Genomic DNA, 17,398 nt, shown 5'->3' with positions numbered 1-17,398 from the left:
CGCTAACCAGAGATATAGCGTGACATAGCAAAGTTTGACAGTGATATCATCCACGCTTTTAAAGCGCTAACCAGAGATATAGCGTGGCTCATAGCAAAGTTTGACAGTGATATCATCCACGCTTTTAAAGCGCTAACCAGAGATATAGCGTGACATAGCAAAGTTTGACAGTGATATCATCCACGCTTTTAAAGCGCTAACCAGAGATATAGCGTGACATAGCAAAGTTTGACAGTGATATCATCCACGCTTTTAAAGCGCTAACCAGAGATATAGCGTGACATAGCAAAGTTTGACAGTGATATCATCCACGCTTTTAAAGCGCTAACCAGAGATATAGCGTGACATAGCAAAGTTTGACAGTGATATCATCCACGCTTTTAGAGCGCTAACCAGAGATATAGCATGACATAGCAAAGTTTGACAGTGATATCATCCACGCTTTTAAAGCGCTAACCAGAGATATAGCGTGACATAGCAAAGTTTGACAGTGATATCATCCACGCTTTTAAAGCGCTAACCAGAGATATAGCGTGACATAGCAAAGTGTGTTGCACGCACTGTGAGTTCAGCTCACTGACCAGGGATAGTTGGCGTTGTAAATCGCAACTAGGGTATTGTTACGCTTTACCACTGTCCTTGGACATTGAGGGGTTGTCCAAGTAATCGGCCGGGAGGAAGGAAGCCCGGATAGATACCACAGGAAAGGTAAATGGAATAAGCATTCGAATATCGCTAGAGTGTTTATCGCATAAGTTGAATCGACTAACACTGTAAACTGTAAACATAGCAGACAGATATCTAAGACAAGATGTCCGCTATTTATGTTGTGCAGTGCGTCGTATAACCGGTCTGAGAGGGAGATAGCGGCCAGATGACAAGTGTGAAGGATCCGAGAAGCCGCCGAAGTATCATAACTCTAGACCAGCATAGCTGAAATTCGACGGGATTTCGCGAAGTTATTGCAAGGTTATGGTTGTCATAGAGGTCACATGACGAAAGGAACTGAGTAGACCGAGGTCGTCAGTGGAAGGAATTAGTACTCAGATGCATTTCCTAGGGAACGGCCATAGACGCTGTGTAATTCTGTGTATGAACAGAGTTAAAATATGTCAATAAGATCTTAAGTACATAAGATATAATGAGTGTTTAGTAGGCAGAGCAGACAGTGATTTGAGTCTGCCGGAATATGAACGGTAACTGTTTTTCTGACTACACACGAGCCGTGATTCGATACCAGTAAAGTAGATATCGTGTGCCTGTGAGTTCACGGACTGTTTGTGTATTCCTCTATATAAGTGAAGGGGAGAGGGTTTTGTTTGTGAAATTGTGCACGAGATTGTAATCTCGAGTTGTTTTTGCATCCAAACCTGTGAGTACCCAATTTTTAAATACCTAACCTTTATGTTCATGATTGTGTGTATTTGTGTGTATGTTTATCGTAACTGCATAATACAGTGGAGGGAACCTACATTTGGAGTTGTGTTTGTTCCTGTATGATAGCGTACTAACGCATTTGCATTCATTCACAATAGACGAATAGTAATGTTACACTGAGGGTGATATAAGCTCAATATTGTACTTTGGCGAACATATCATTATCAGGAAGTGATAACAGAGTAATTTGCATATGGTATATACGTTACCTTGGCGGATCGCCTGTCACACTTGGCTCTGGCCCACAGCGGATGCCGCACGACGAGGAATCGCTCTATGGTCAGCATGGCGGTCAGCCACATGGTGGAGTTGGCGCAGATGTTGACGCAGGGATAGTACAGGTAGAACGTGTACACCTGTTGGTCAGAAAGAAAGTTCGATCAATCGGTTGCTAAACAGGAGATTTTCAAAATATATAAAAATGAGATTTTTGTATACGTGTGGGTCCAGACTACTAGTACTAGAAACTGAAATGTACATTGTGTTATGGACGCCCCCAGCGGGTTAGGGGGAGTCCCATATTGGTTGGGACGAGAAAGAATTTACCCGATGCTCCTCAGCATGTCGTAAGAGGCGACTAACGGATTCTGTTTCTCCTTTTACCTTTGTTAAGTGTTTCTTGTATAGAATATAGTCAATGTTTGTAAAGATTTTAGTCAAGCAGTATGTGGGACTTTTTCAAAAAATGCATAAAAAACCTGTCTTTTGACTTTAAAATTTTATAAATTCAAAAATTTTCATCCTACTTATCTGAAAATTGGAAGTGCTTAAGTTCAATGTCCTCCGGACCTTAAAGTATACTCATTTGCCCGTTTTATTGTATTTTTCTGTTAATTATAGTAAGTTATCATGTGTAAGGGGGGGTCAAAATGCATGTCCCTTCGACATTAGCAAAATTTCACACCTCTGTAAAACGCACAGACAATTTTTTTTTATCATTCTGTTTGTTGGTTTATGTTTATCCCGTCATTATCTCAAGATAACAAAAACAAAATATCGATACAATCAGTAGTTTTGTTCTCCCAATTTTTGAAAAGTAAAAATTGCATGTCCAAGAGGTTTTGGTCCTTGCAGTTACCAGGAACCAAAATACGCAATAAAAACGGAATGCTCCCTGCTTTTCAAATGTGGTTTTCTTTACAAAAGAGTTCAAAGACGCGGAAAGCTGTGTGCAATCAGGTGGGTACATTGGATCACTTTTAGGCAATGAAATATGATTTTCAAAAGGTCAAGGTGAAGGATGTTTAGCTTAACAGTTATGTGCAGTTACTGGGGTTTTCCATTACACTAATTAACAAAAACATTTTGAATAATTTGCATTTTAATCGCCCATAGATTTACTTTCACATGGCGTCAAGGACGCCATGTTTTTTTGATGACAGGGAGTGATTATTATTTGAAAATAACGAATTCGTCTGTGCAGTTACTTTCTGTGCAGTTACCTGCCAGAGAAGTAACTGCATGGACCTATTTAGTAACTGCACTGAGACATCATGGTAACTGCACTGAAATGCTTGTAGATTGCATACCATTTTTATTCTATATTCTGTATTATGGACAGCCAATTATACAAAAGGGATTCCCGCAGTGGGGCACTGCGGTTATGAAATTAAAGGTCCCTCCTGTTTTTGGAACCGCAGGAGCTTTCTAGTTTGCTGTTAGGTAGATTTTTGGTTCCTCTTTCCTGTCATGCTCTCTTTTTCTTCATGAATTCTTTTCTTTTTTCTGCCTTCTTGCTCATTCACCTGTATTTTTTCCAAAAATCTCTTCTCTTGCCACTTGTCTCGCGATTCATGTATAGTTTAATCTGTTAGTGTTCTGATGTAAGTCCAGCAGTAGATAGGTTAAGCCTATTTTAACATACTGGAAACTGGTAATCTTCCAGTAGGTATTAATTTAGTTTTACTAAAGCCTGCTGGGACACAAGTAATGGGTTAGTGCATTTGTAAACAGGAATCGCTTGACAAGTGGCCCCCTTCATCCCCCCCTTCCTCGTCCTGATATGGCTCTGCGTAGTCGGCTGGACGTTAAGCAACAAATAAACAAACAAACAAACAAACAAAAGGGATGGAAAACCAACCAGCATAAATATAGGTATTATATAGAGTCTTATTCAAAATAAAGTAATTTACTTTACTCAGGAACTGCTACAAGTTTCCTGGTAACTGCACTGACGAGTCAGGTAACTGTACAGATCTATTTTAGTAACTGCAGAGAATTTGTCAAAATATGTTATTCATTTATTTTACTTTTTTTTTCAAGTGACAAAAAATACACCCTTGTTGTTGTAAGGATACGGTGCCACATTATTATGGTGGTGATGTTCCAAGTGAAAAGACAGTGGTGAATCATATTTTTCAATAAAGGTTTTACAAAGACAGTGGCAACGAAGATTTTCAAAGACAGTGATGACTCATTTTATGTTCCAATGAAGGTTTCTAAATAGAGTGGTGAATTATTTTATGTTCTAAGTGAAAAGACACTTGGTTTAATGTTAAAGAATCAGTTGTTCCATTTCATGTTTTTTTTTACAACTGACTCAGTTAATTAAATACGCTAGACAAAATGGGCCAAAGAAAGAGCCTACACTTTTTTTTTCTGTTTCCCCATTATCCTGCCACAGCCTTGCCCTCCCCTCCCTGCCTAACCACCATTCTCCTCAACTCCAATTTGGTTCAATAAAATCTTGTCGATTGAGCGTTAACTGTTGACTCGTATGTTTATCTTCATGTGGAAGAAATTATGCATAATATATGGTATGCTATTGGTTCTGTTTCACACAAGCACAACAATATAAAACAAGAAGGGCAAAGCCCATACGACTCACATGCTTGACCTTGACATGACCTTGACCTTCAGGGTCAAGGTCAAATAACTAAACCTAGCAATGACATCATACACTAAGAACTGCTTTACACATTTTTCCTACCAAAATACATGTGACCTTGACCCAAGGTCAAGGTCATCCAAGGTCATGCAACACAAAGCTGTTAATTCAAGACATAGGAAGTACAATGGTGCTTATTGGCTCTTTCTACCATGAGATATGGTCACTTTTAGTGGTTCACTACCTTATTTTGGTCACATTTCATAAGGGTCAAAGTGACCTTGACCTTGATCATATGTGACCAAATTGTCTCATGATGAAAGCATAACATGTGCCCCACATAATTTTTAAGTTTGAAACAGTTATCTTCCATAGTTCAGGGTCAAGGTCACTTCAAAATATGTATACAATCCAACTTTGAAGAGCTCCTGTGACCTTGACCTTGAAGCAAGGTAAACCAAACTGGTATCAAAAGATGGGGCTTACTTTGCCCTATATATCATATATAGGTGAGGTATTCAATCTCAAAAACTTCAGAGAAAATGGGAAAAATGTGAAAAATAGCTGTTTTTTTGACAACATTTATGGCCCCTGCGACCTTGACCTTGAAGCAAATTCAAGATGCTATGTATGTTTTTTGGGGCCTTGTCATCATACACCATCTTGCCAAATTTGGTACTGATAGACTGAATAGTGTCCAAGAAATATCCAACGTTAAAGTTTTCCGGACGGACGGGGGGGACGGACGGACGGACGACTCGGGTGAGTACATAGACTCACTTTTGCTTCGCATGTGAGTCAAAAATCGTTTTACATACCAGGCCAATTATCGAAAACATTTGACTGATATATAAAATTCATTTCCATAACAAAAATAACCCTTTGTTTTCTAGTAACACAGTGTCTTTTACTAGAAAATGTCTGTGCTGTTACCAGATGTCCATGCAGTTTCCTATGATTGAAGAAAATGCAATTTAAAAAACAATCTGTTAAGTCAAGACCACAAAACAATATACAGTGCTTTGAAAACAACAACAAATATAGTTAAGACATATAAAATGATAGTTTTAAACGTATGTCTGCGTTTTTTGCTCGAATGGGGTTGATGCGAAAACAAAGGGTCCGTGCAGTTACCGAATGTCCCTGTTGTTACCAAGCATAAAAGTAAAGCTATATTTAAAATAATTTATCAAATTCAGTCAATTGTGGTATAAGTTGAAAGGTTTCAACAACTTTCAAATGATCATATGTATATTTTGGCAGCAAACAGATCAGTTTGGACATTGCTTCATTTACATGCATTTGATAATGACAATTTTGCACTATTACAATTTTGTTTTAATTTGGATTAAATAATTGCATTAATAATCATACATGTTGGTATCCATTCTTTAGCACTGGGTTTGCATAGCATTTGCTGTATGAAAACTTGCCTTTTGGAAAACAATTATGTAGGAAAAATAAAACTTGTTCATGGTAACTGCACAGACACTTTTATAAATGTAGTGGATATTTTTTTATTTTTAGATACATTTGCAGTTGTTATTAAGCTCGCAAATTTTGGCACAAGATAGACGAAAGGATGTTTAATAACTTTGCCTGATAAAATTTTGAAATTTTTGATGTTGGATATTTCCGTTTTGTCCATCTGAAATCTGTGCATTTTTTGAAAAAGTCCCATGTAAGAAATGTTAAGTCCTTTGTACTGGAAACTTGCATTCTCCCAGTAAAGTCATATTGTACTATGTTGCAAGCCCCTAGAGCAATTTTTTGATTAGTGCTTTTGTGAACAAGAAACAATTAACAAGTGGCTCTATTCCATCTCCCCCCTTTCCCCGTCGCGATATAACCTTCGTGGTTGAAAACGATGTTAAACACCAAATAAAGTAAAGTAAATTGTGTTATGGAAGATTGCGAAAGATGCATCTATATATACACTAGATGATTACCCGCTTCGCCGGGAAGAAGTAGAGCCGAATACCAGGCTGCGCCTGGGACCCGGCTTTGCCGGGTGTACGCCGGCTTTGCCGGCGCACCGCACGGAGGAAGGGAGATAATCGCGGCTGAAAACACTGAAGAAAATAAGGAAGAGTTACTGGTAGTGGATCCAGACAAAAAAAACAAAATCAGACAACAACAAAAAAAATCGGTTCAGCGCTGCGCGCTGAGAGCACGTGTTGAAATATCTCATCGATGAGGTTGTGTCCGGGGTGTAGCTGAATACGGTGTCCAAATTTGAAAAAGATCCACCGAGAACTTTGGCCGTGCATCGCGAACAGACAGACAGACAGACAGACAGACACTAGTCGTCCATATATATATACGACTTGTGTCTGTCTGTCTGTCTGTGTGTGTGTGTGTATGTGTGTGTGTGTGTCCGCGATGCCAAGCCAAAGTTCTCGGTGGATCTTTTTCAAATTTGGAGACCGTATTCAGCTACACCCCGGACACAACCTCATCGATGAGATATTTCAACACGTGCTCTCAGCGCGCAGCGCTGAACCGATTTTGGTTTTTCTCTGTTTTTCTCTGGATCCATTCCCAGTAACTCTTCCTTATCTTCTCCAGTGTTTTCAGCGTTTATCTCGCTTCCTTCGTGTGGCGTCAATCCATATTCCCGTTACTACGTTTTTGAGTGACTTGAGAAAAAGTGACTCTATGTAATCGGTCAGTGTTAGTCTGTCCGGCCGGACGGCCGGCCGGACGTCTGGCCGGCCGTCCGGCCGGCCGTCCGTAGACACCACCTTAACGTTGGACTTTTCTCGGAAACTATCAAAGCGATCCGGCTCATATTTTGTTTAGTCGTGACCTCCAATGACCTCTACACTTTAACGATGGTTTCGTTGACCTTTGACCTTTTTCAAGGTCACAGGTCAGCGTCAAAGGAAAAATTAGACATTTTATATCTTTGACAAAGTTCATCGGATGTGATTGAAACTTTGTAGGATTATTCTTTACATCAAAGTATTTACATCTGTAGCCTTTTACGAACGTTATCAGAAAAACAAGGGAGATAACTAGCCTTTTCTGTTCGGCAACACACAACTTAACGTTGGGCTTTTCTCGGAAACTATAAAAGTGACCGGGCTCAAATTTTATGTGAACGTGACTCCCAGTGACCTCTACACTTTGACGTCTGCTTTGGTGACCTTTGACCTTTTTCAAGGTCACAGGTATGTCTTGAAGGAAAAAAATTGAAATATCATATCTCTGAAACTATTCATCGGATTTGATTCAAACTTTATAGGATTATTCTTTACATCAAATTATTTACATCTGTATTGTGTTGTGAATAGCAATTTCTTCCTGTCCATCTGATGCCTCATATAATATTCAGAACTGCGAAAGTGACTCGATCGAGCGTTTGCTCTTCTTGTTTAGAATGTCACGTTTGCACCCGTAAGTTGTACTTACTGTAAAAGTGAAAAGGTCGAATCAATTTATAGCCACGCGAAAAATACACTGTCGGCACTCGGTTACAATTGGCGTCGTCGACAGCGATGGGACTCAACATGAAATGTTCAGGCCACTGAATCATTTTCGTGATGTTCCCATTCCACCTGGGAGGGACTTAAGTTCATTCAAAGGGGGTCGAGTGTGACAGGGAGACTATGTGTGTGTGTGTGTGTGTGTGTGGAGGCAACACCTGTGGATTGTAGAGTTCTGTTTGTGATGGGGTCTGGCGGCTTTTGTCTGTCTGTATGTTCTGGCATTTGAGAAGCCATAACAGATAATATAGGGCTAAGAAATAAGCTCTAAAATTCTCAATCCCATTTGACAGGACTTCGCCTTCAAAGGTGATTGTGGTGAACCGCCACGCTGTCTGTCTCTGTCTCGCGATTCACCCCGGCGAAAAGTCAAAATGTTGGGACTGCTGCCATAAGGAGACCGTAATATATGGTTGCATCACTGTCAAAAAATCGTCTGCTCCAGCGAGCGCCGAAACCAAACGGTTGATTATCGCGTGACACTTTTGCCATATTTAGAGTTGTTTGCACAGTAAATACAGCCGCGAAAAATAGCTTGCTTGAAACTGTCTTACATATCAATTCCTTTGTAATTTAAAAATTACACAACACCATGAAAAATCATTATCGACGATCGCGAATCTGCTTACATCCATAACACATTTCGAAAATATCTAAATATATAAAAAAAAAAAAAAATATGAAAAAATCGATTTCCTCGCCAGACAAGGAAAAACAAGGTATCCTGTCAGGGATAGAATGAGCCGAACTCATTTTGACCTGAGTTCAGGATGGTGTAAAGGACCATTTATACCAAGCTCCTGTGATCTATACCAACAACAATCTGTCCAGACTGCGGCAAGAGCAAAGTTCAACTTGCCAAAAATCAACAGCTTGGTTGCATTCTGGTCAGTGTGTGATTTGGTTTTCTTAGATGAAATGATTTTTTTTTTATTAACAGTATTATGAAAGTAACGAAATTGTTTCATCGAACCAGTTTTTACCCTGCACAGGAAGAGGCCTTATATCTTAGGTCCCACTGAACTTTAGCGGGCGTTCACCTGTAGGAATTCAAGCAAAGGGAGATGGTTTAGGGGAAAGAAAAAATGAAATGACTGTTGGCACATTTAATTCACGGATGCTGATGTCGCGTGTACAAGTCTGCGATGGTCAACACGATCGTGAGAAGGGATGTAACTCTACTTTTTGAAGGAAAAAAACAAGAAGAAGAAAAAACACGTGTCCTATTTCTCTTTTCAAAATCGCTTGTGACGTGTATGAGTGGTGTCATTTTATCCCTCGGAATGGCCTACAAAAAAAGCAACATGACAAAAACGGAGATTGTTTCCAAGCGACTAATGGATTGTTCAAGAACCTGAGTTTTCTTTCAAAGCTGCTGGAGTTTTCCGTTTGTTCGTCACGTGGTATACAGTGGTACCTGCGATGAAAGGACACCCTTGGGATCAGTCAAAAAGCGTCCCCCCATCGTAGGTGGCCTGTCATGATTGGAGTATTTTGGTCAAGATAATCTGAACAAAAGGGCGACAAGAGGACTGGTGTCCTTAAATATTGAGAGGTATCCAATCATCGAAGAGGCCTTATATCTTAGGTCCCGCTGTACTTTAATATTGGGAGGTATCCAATCATCGAAGAGGCCTTATATCTTAGGTCCCGCTGTACTTTAATATTGAGAGGTATCCAATCATCGAAGAGGCCTTATATCTTAGGTCCCACTGTACTGTAATATTGAGAGGTATCCAATCATCGAAGAGGCCTTATATCTTAGGTCCCACTGTACTTTAATATTGGGAGGTAACCAATCATCGAAGAGGCCTTATATCTTAGGTCCCACTGTACTTTAATATTGGGAGGTATCCAATCATCGAAGAGGCCTTATATCTTAGGTCCCACTGTACTTTTGCGGGCGTTCACTTGTAGGAATTCAAGCAAAGGGAGATGGCTTAGGGGAAAGAAACAATGAAAACTTGACTCAATGTAAAAAGAAGTAGAAAAGGGACAGGTGAAAACCTGAGGGGTTTGGGGCAGCGAGGATTTGGTATTTTTATAACGCGGCACTGTATCTCGGATATGGCAGATTTTGTGAGCCCTTAGCGATTTCTCTTCTGCTTCATGGCAACTGCCCTGCGTTTGCTTGTTTTCTTCCGAGCTTCCCCATGTTTATATATATTATTATATATTCCCGACTTGAGTAGCCAGTATAGAAATTGCAGTGATCCTTAAATCCAAACGGGATGAATTCTGTCTGAATTGCAGACCGAAAATACGTTAAGGTTAACCTAATATTAATAAGAACGTTATGGGTTGTTTGTTCACATGCAGAATCACAACATCTTACTGCCCTGTCTGTCTGTCGGTGTGTGTGTGTGTGTGTGTGTGTGTGTGTGTGTGTGTGTGTGTGTGTGTGTGTGTGTGTGTGTGTGTGTGTGTGTGTGTGTGTGTGTGTGTGTGTGTGTGTGTGTGTGTGAAATCGCGCTATGTGTATGTGTGTGTGTCGTATGTGTGTGTGTGTGTGTGTGTGTCATATGTGTGTGTGTGTGTGTGTGTGTATGTTTGTGTGTGTGTGTGTGTGTACGTTAAATATCCCGAGATTGACAAAAGGGTCTTTCCTGGCAAAAATGTATAGGCATAGATAAAAAAAAAAAGTCCACCAAATACCCTTGTGACTTGGAAAAATAGGCCGTGAAAAGTAAATATTCGCCGTAATGGCTTGAGATTTACTGGCCGATGTGAATGCGTGATATATTGTGTAAAAAATTCCATCTCACACGGCAGAAATTAATATGTAAAGCGCTTAGAGAACGTCAAGCGCTATATAAATCTCCCATATAAAATAAAAATAAAATAATATGTGTGTGTGTGTGTGTGTGTGTGTGTGTGTGTATGTGTGTGTGTGTGTGTGTGTGTGTGTGTGTGTGTGTGTGTGTGTGTGTGTGTGAGTGTGTGAGTGTGTGAGTGTGTGTGTGTGCATACGCGCGCGCGTGGGTGTTGTGTTGCGTGTTGTTGTGTGCTGGTTCTATGTGCATGGTGTACGTGTGAGAAAAAGAGAGAGGGAGAAGGGCTTCCAGGCAGAAAAAAATCTACTCACAAAGCAGTAGTAGTTGTTGGAAAAGGAGTGCATGAGGATGTGAGACATGAAGCTCATGGCGAGACTGCACAGGCACAAGACAGCCATGGTGGTCAGGTAGGTGTAAGGCGACTCCTTCAGACACCGCTCCGTCAGCACGAGCAGGTTGAGCACATTGAGGATGATGCCGATCACACACACGGTGGACAGCACGATCTTCTGCACATTCTGGTACGGAGCTCCCATGCTCGCCCCAACATTCGTGCCATTTCCTAGGCTGGCGTTGGTGGTCAGAGAGAAGATGGAATTGTTGCTTCTGTTGCTGTTGTTGTTGTTGGCGTCGTCGTAAGGACCGAGGAGATGGTCGGCCAGGGTGTTGGCGAGGTCGTTGATGATGTTGGTGGCGGCGGTGGTGAGGGAGAGGTCGTCGTTGGGGAAGAGGGGGGTGGTGTCGTTGAACGACGGGAGGGTGGTGAAATCCATCGTGGTGGGTTTCTTCGTGGAGATCAGCTGCGGTGCCTACTGCAACAGAAGGAATGATAAAGGAGGATTAGACAAGTGAGTTGCTTGCTTGCTTGCTTCTTATTTTTGATGGTCTCTCCAGCTGATATAGCTGTTCCAGACTGATGCAAAAAACAAGTGATGAAATGAGTAAATATATACATACACTAGATGATTACCCGCTTCGCCGGGAAGAAGTAGAGCCGAATACCCGTAGCGCACCGTACGCCGGCTTCGCCGTGTGAGTGGCGCACCGTACGCGATTGACGCCACACGAAGGAAGGGAGATAAACGCGCAAAACACTGGAGAAGATAAGGAAGAGTTACTGGGAATGGATGTACAGAAAAACCATAAAAACCAAAATCGGTTCAGCGCTGCGCGCTGAGAGTACGTGTTGAAAATTTTCATCGACCAGATTGTGTCCGGAGTCTACCTGAATATGCCCACCAAATTTGAAGCAGATCCATCGAGAACTTTGGCCGTGCATAGCGAACAGACAGAAAGACAGACAGGCAGACACACACGCACAAGCCGTATATAGATATAGATACATAAGTAAACAAATGAGTAAATATATAAACAATGAAACTAAGAAATAAATAATTATCGGAGGCGATTGGAATGTTGTTATAAACCCCAATGTTGATACAAACTACCCGGCCAAATCTTATAAAGTCAATAGTAGGAAAAAAGTTGTTGATTTTATGGAGCAGTATGATCTCATTGACATATTTTTATATATAGCCTTACAGGCTAATGTGAGACAGTATGCATGGAGGCGGTTCCATAGTTCACAGCGAAGCAGACTTGATTATTTCCTTGTGTCAGAGCAGTTAGGTTTTGAGATTGTGAAAGCTGATATTACACCAGGTTATTATTCTGATCACTCAATTGTTGGTGTAAGTTTTAGAACTGATGTTGTTAAACGTGATAGACCCTTTTGGAAGTTTAATAATTCACTGTTGACAGATATGGAATTTGTAAATATAGTGAAGAAGGTTATTGTTGATGTAAAGATACAATATGCTTTACCTGTTTATAATGCGGATAATATTGATTTGATTGACGATGATGATTTACAGTTATTGATTGATGACCAGTTGTTTTTTGAGATGTTATTGATGGAAATAAGAGGTAGATGCATTTCATATTCCTCATATAAAAAAAAGGAAAATAACAGAAAAGAAAAAGATCTTCTTTCTCAAATATACACTTTAAAAAGTAATTTGACAGAGTACTGTATAATATACAACTATTAGAGCAAACACGACAGGTGTTAAGTCAAATAAGGCAGAAAAAAGTGGATGGTATGAAAATTAGATCCCGTGCTAAGTGGATTGGAGAAGGGGAAAAAAATACAAAATATTTTTGTAATTTGGAGAAAAGACAGTTTGTCCAGAAGTCCATGTGTTTTTTGCAGAAAGATGATGGTGAAGTTAATCATGATAATGCTTTGATTGTTAAAGAAGCACAGACTTTTTATGAGGAGTTATATGCTTCAAGAAAAGCCGAACTGGTAAATCAAGACATTGATGAAAACCTGGCTCATCCTGTATTAACAGATGCTGAGAGTAAACAATTGGAAGGTAAACTTACTCAATGTGAGTTACTCAAAGCTGTGAAAAAATTAAACAACGACAAAAGCCCAGGATCAGATGGGTACACTGCGGAATTCTTCAAGTTTTTCTATTCCGACTTAGGAAAGTTTTTGTTACGGTCTATAAATTGTGGATTTGAGAAAGGAGAAATGTCGGTGACTCAGAGACAGGGCGTTATAGTATGTATTCCAAAGGAAGGAAAAAATAAAACACTTTTGAAAAATTGGAGACCAATTACTCTGTTAAATACGGTTTATAAGATTGCATCAACGTGCATTGCAGAACGGTTTAAACGTGTTTTGCCAAATTTGATTCATAATGATCAAAAAGGCTTCTTGAAAGGAAGATATATTGGTGAAAACGTCAGATTAATATATGATACCCTGTTCTACTCAAATAAACATAATATACCTGGCCTACTTCTGATGGTCGACTTTGAAAAGGCTTTCGACAGTGTTGCCTGGTCATTTATTGAAAAATCTTTGAGCAAATTCAACTTTGGAAATGACATGAAACGATGGATTTTTACTTTTTATTGCAAAATTAAGTCCTGTGTTTCAGTTAATGGTCGGTATTCAGCATGGTTTAATGTAGGTCGAGGCACCCGGCAAGGGGATCCGCTGTCACCTTATTTATTTTTGATTTGTGCCGAAATATTGTCTCTTATGGTACGCCAGTGACAAGCACAGCACAGACGCAAATCAAAACACCTTGATAAGTGTGCAATAATGCTAACGAGGCTTAATGCAATGACGCTGAAGTGGTGTTGGATAAAAACGACATCAAAGCGCATTGGTCACAGAGCCAAAGAATGGCACAACAAAGGCTAACTGCAAGTCCAGGATTTGCACCTCGCTGCCAACAAGCGGCATTAACCGGACGATGGGCAGTAGAGTGGGACTGGGTGGCCGAGTGGTAACGCACTTGCGCTCGGAAGCGAGAGGTTGCGAGTTCGACCCTGGGTCAGGGCGTTAGCAATTCCCCTCCCCCCCCCCCCCCCCCCCCCCCCCGTCCTAACCTAGGTGGTGGGTTCAAGTGCTAGTCTTTCGGATGAGACGAAAATCCGAGCTCCCTTCGTGTACACTATTCATTGGGGTGTGCACGTTAAAGATCCCACGATTGACAAAAGGGTCTTTCCTGGCAAAATTGTATAGGCATAGATAAAAATGTCCACCAAAATACCCGTGTGACTTGGAATAATAGGCCGTGAAAAGTAGGATATGCGCCGAAATGGCTGCGATCTGCTGGCCGATGTGAATGCGTGATGTATTGTGTAAAAAAATTCCATCTCACACGGCATAAATAAATCGCATAAAATAAAAAAATAAAAAAATAAATAAATCTCTGCGCTTAGAACTGTACCCACGGAATACGCGCGATATAAGCCTCATATATTGATTGATAGAGTACAGCTGGGCCAAAGTTGGCTGGACTGCTGAAATGACCAGGCGTCCAATGGTCGGCCTGGCAGTCGTCACCTTTCCCTTTTGACAATGCAGCCAGTTGTGTGATTATGCAAAGAGAGTGCGCACAGCGAACACAGTGCAGTACAATCATGTACTTGGTGGGTTCAGCTGGCATGCGGCCCGCCGGCCAGGTAGAGATGTAGGACTTAGTATGGTATGGTATGGTACCTTTATGGGGCGGGGAAATAGCTCCATCGGTAGTGTCGCTTGCTTCAAAATCAGTTGTTGCTATCGGCGGAGGTTCGATCCCCATGTTCGGCGAGGGATTTTTGTGTGTGCAGGCTTTGTGTCCGAACACCTGTGTACACGATATGCGCACGATAAAGAACCCAAGTTCTCAGGGCTTGGAAACATGAATACACGCATGCAGGAAAAGAAGACAAAATGGTAGCGCCGTTCCTATATGGCAGCTCGCTGTCCCCAGTGAGAAAGCAGGCCGAATGTCCATGAGGGTTACCTTACAGGACCATATGAATACTTATCCTATCCTGATGGTGCTGTTTCGGGTGTATGATAAACTAAGAAATGGATTTGGTGGTGCCGTAAAGAAGTGTGTTTGTCCAGTTTGCTGGGTCTACGTTGGGGGTCTATCGGCATTCCCTGGAGCAAATTGTTGATTTGTGCTTTTGTGAACAAGAAACAATTGACAAGTGGCTCTATCCCATCTCCCCCCTTCCCCCGTCGCGATATAACCTTCGTGGTTGAAAACGACGTAAAACACCAAATAAAGAAAGAAAGTCCAACGGCATTGTTGTTTTCAGTATCATCACCCGCTTTGAAGGAGAACTAAACCGTGCCTCGAGAGAGAGAGAGAGAGAGAGAGAGAGAGAGAGAGAGAGAGAGAGAGAGAGAGAGAGAGAGAGAGAGAGAGAGTCTGAGCACGTGAACACTTTTGTTTGAATTTGTTGGCCGTGTTTGTTATTTTCAAGTGAACTTTATAGTCAAAGTTGAAGGATGTTTCCCCAGTCAATAAAATGTGCGAAGCTATGGAACTTCGTAGATATAGTTTAAAGGCTGACATATAGTCCTATTTAATTAGTTTAATTACCTCCAGGGCTTTTCCCATCGTTGCGGGGATGTATAAGTTAAGCTTCCTGCAAAGTTTTAGGTTTGAAGTTCTTACCAATTACGAGAAATAATTAATTCTTTATTGCTATGTTTAGCAACAGTTCTCCAGGACTTGGGCTATTTTTAGACCCTCAACACAGACAGTACAGCTTCGTCAATCCCCGCGTGAAGGAAATCGCTCACCTTCCACGTGCAAAACGTAGTGATATTGACACGCCAGATTAGCGCGGTAGCGCATTGTGCTAAGCAGGAAAGCGCGCTTTTCTGTATTCTTGTTAACTTTGCAATTTCCGGAAAACATCCACTTTCACTTTGAGACTGTTCTGTTTACAACTTTACATTCGACACTATCACCACCACTTTGCAATACTGAAATATTTTTTTCTGTGTTCGAAAGCTACAGCCAATCGTTATTATATTCCCTTAGGTACAGTTTTATAACATTATTGGCACATGTAAACAATATGAATTAATTAATGAACGCTACGTATATGGCAGCCTTTAAAGGCACAGTAAGCCTCCCGTAAACCATCACAGATACGGTCAGGCTTTTACACACAGTACAAACACCCTTTCATTTAAACACTCACCGATTCAGAACATCCTAGGTGCCCTCCGTAAAGAGCGAACAATTTTCAAAGAATTTATTTTTGCGTGGTTTATTTTACCCCTGAGCCATCGTGAACCCGTGTGATCCAGTTTCCCTTTTTCACAATGTAGTTGTCAGTTAGTCATTTGAATGCGACTCGATGTGAGCTTATTTGCAATAGCACGTTTTTATGCACGAAACTAACGGCTGTGGTTCACAAGAACTCTAGCGATGGCTTTTGACTGTTGAGAGGAACGGCAATATGCACTGATAAACCGTCGTCTGCTACGACCCTTGCGTGACCCTGCTTCCGGGCTTTTCTTTTTTCAAACTTTCACAACTTCGAATTGTACTGATCTTGTCTTGGTGAAAAAAGAATTCTTTTATGATTAAAGAATGTTTGTGTAACAAGCTGTCAATTTATTATTTAGATTTTAAAAGTTAGGTCTAGCGCAAAAACGCACCACGGTCCAAAAACATTTTGATAATCATCGATTCACGGCTATCGCCAGTTTACATCGATAGAATGAGACCCGAAGGGAAGTAACTCATGTTTGACCTGAGTTCAGGATGGGTCCAAAAAGTGTTCGAGACAATCTGCAAAATTAATTCTTTAAAAATTGCTCGCTCTTTATGTAGGGCACCTAGGATGTTCCCGTTTGGTGAACGTTCAAATGGAAGGGTGTTTGTACTGTGTGTAAAAGCCTGACAGTATCTGTGATGGTTTACGGGAGGCTTACTGTCCGGGCGTGAATTCCGGTATTCATAACAGCCGTCCAGCACCAAAACGAGGCGCCATTGTTGTTGAGGACCAAGTCCAAGAAAATAAATTCTTTGAAAATTTCTCACGCTCGACAGAAAGCAGCCAGGATGTTCCCGTTCGGTGAGCGTTCAAATGGAAGTATGCTTGTACTATATGGGGGCGCTCTGTGATGGTTTACGGGAGGCTTACTGTGCCTTTAACCAGTGTTGTCTCGGATCCCTTCCATGTATGAAAGCGGCGTACGTATGGCTGCCTGAATGGCGGGGTAAAAATGGGCATACGCGTAAAATAAAACACTCGTGCACAAACATGAGTGTACGTGGGAGTTTCAACCCTTGAACGAAGAAGACGAAGCCTCAGATCCCCATTATGGGCAGAATATACCTGCGCAGAGTCAGCGGCAGAGACGACGCACTGCATATTATTATGGGGGCCAGGAGACCCCCATTTATATGGATAGTTTTGATGGGGGCAATGGGCAGCGCCATTTTGTTGTGAAATACGTCATCAGTTTGTGTACACAGGAAGTTGTGACATCCGTCACCCTATGGGAGGTGTGAAGGCAACATTGTTCATCAGTAGAAAGTTGTGAAATC

General features: G+C 41.1%; 2 protein-coding genes across 3 annotated transcripts in view; one reads left to right on the top strand and one right to left on the bottom strand.

The window, feature by feature from the left end:
- Positions 1-17,398, top strand: part of LOC138960516 (probable ATP-dependent RNA helicase DHX35) — a 188,087-nt gene that overhangs the window by 55,490 nt on the left and 115,199 nt on the right. Inside the window, exon 23 of one of the 2 annotated variants that reach the window (XM_070332406.1) lies at positions 836-1,484. The exons of the other annotated variant lie outside the window; for it this stretch is intronic. Coding sequence (XP_070188507.1) covers positions 836-867 — 32 coding nt within the window. The 3' untranslated portion in view covers positions 868-1,484. Of the gene's footprint in view, positions 1-835; positions 1,485-17,398 lie in introns of those variants that run through there. 2 annotated transcript variants of the gene reach the window in all.
- On the bottom strand, positions 10,705-11,315 carry LOC138960574 (uncharacterized). The gene has a single exon (XM_070332410.1). The coding sequence runs from the start codon at positions 11,297-11,299 to the stop codon at positions 10,766-10,768; it is 534 nt and encodes a 177-aa protein (XP_070188511.1). The 5' UTR covers positions 11,300-11,315; the 3' UTR covers positions 10,705-10,765.

The sequence above is a fragment of the Littorina saxatilis genome, linkage group LG1, assembly GCF_037325665.1.
Source record: "Littorina saxatilis isolate snail1 linkage group LG1, US_GU_Lsax_2.0, whole genome shotgun sequence".
Lineage (NCBI taxonomy): Eukaryota > Metazoa > Mollusca > Gastropoda > Littorinimorpha > Littorinidae > Littorina > Littorina saxatilis.
The sequence above is the reverse complement of the archived record's forward strand: the minus strand, read 5'-3'. Positions and strand labels throughout refer to the sequence as shown.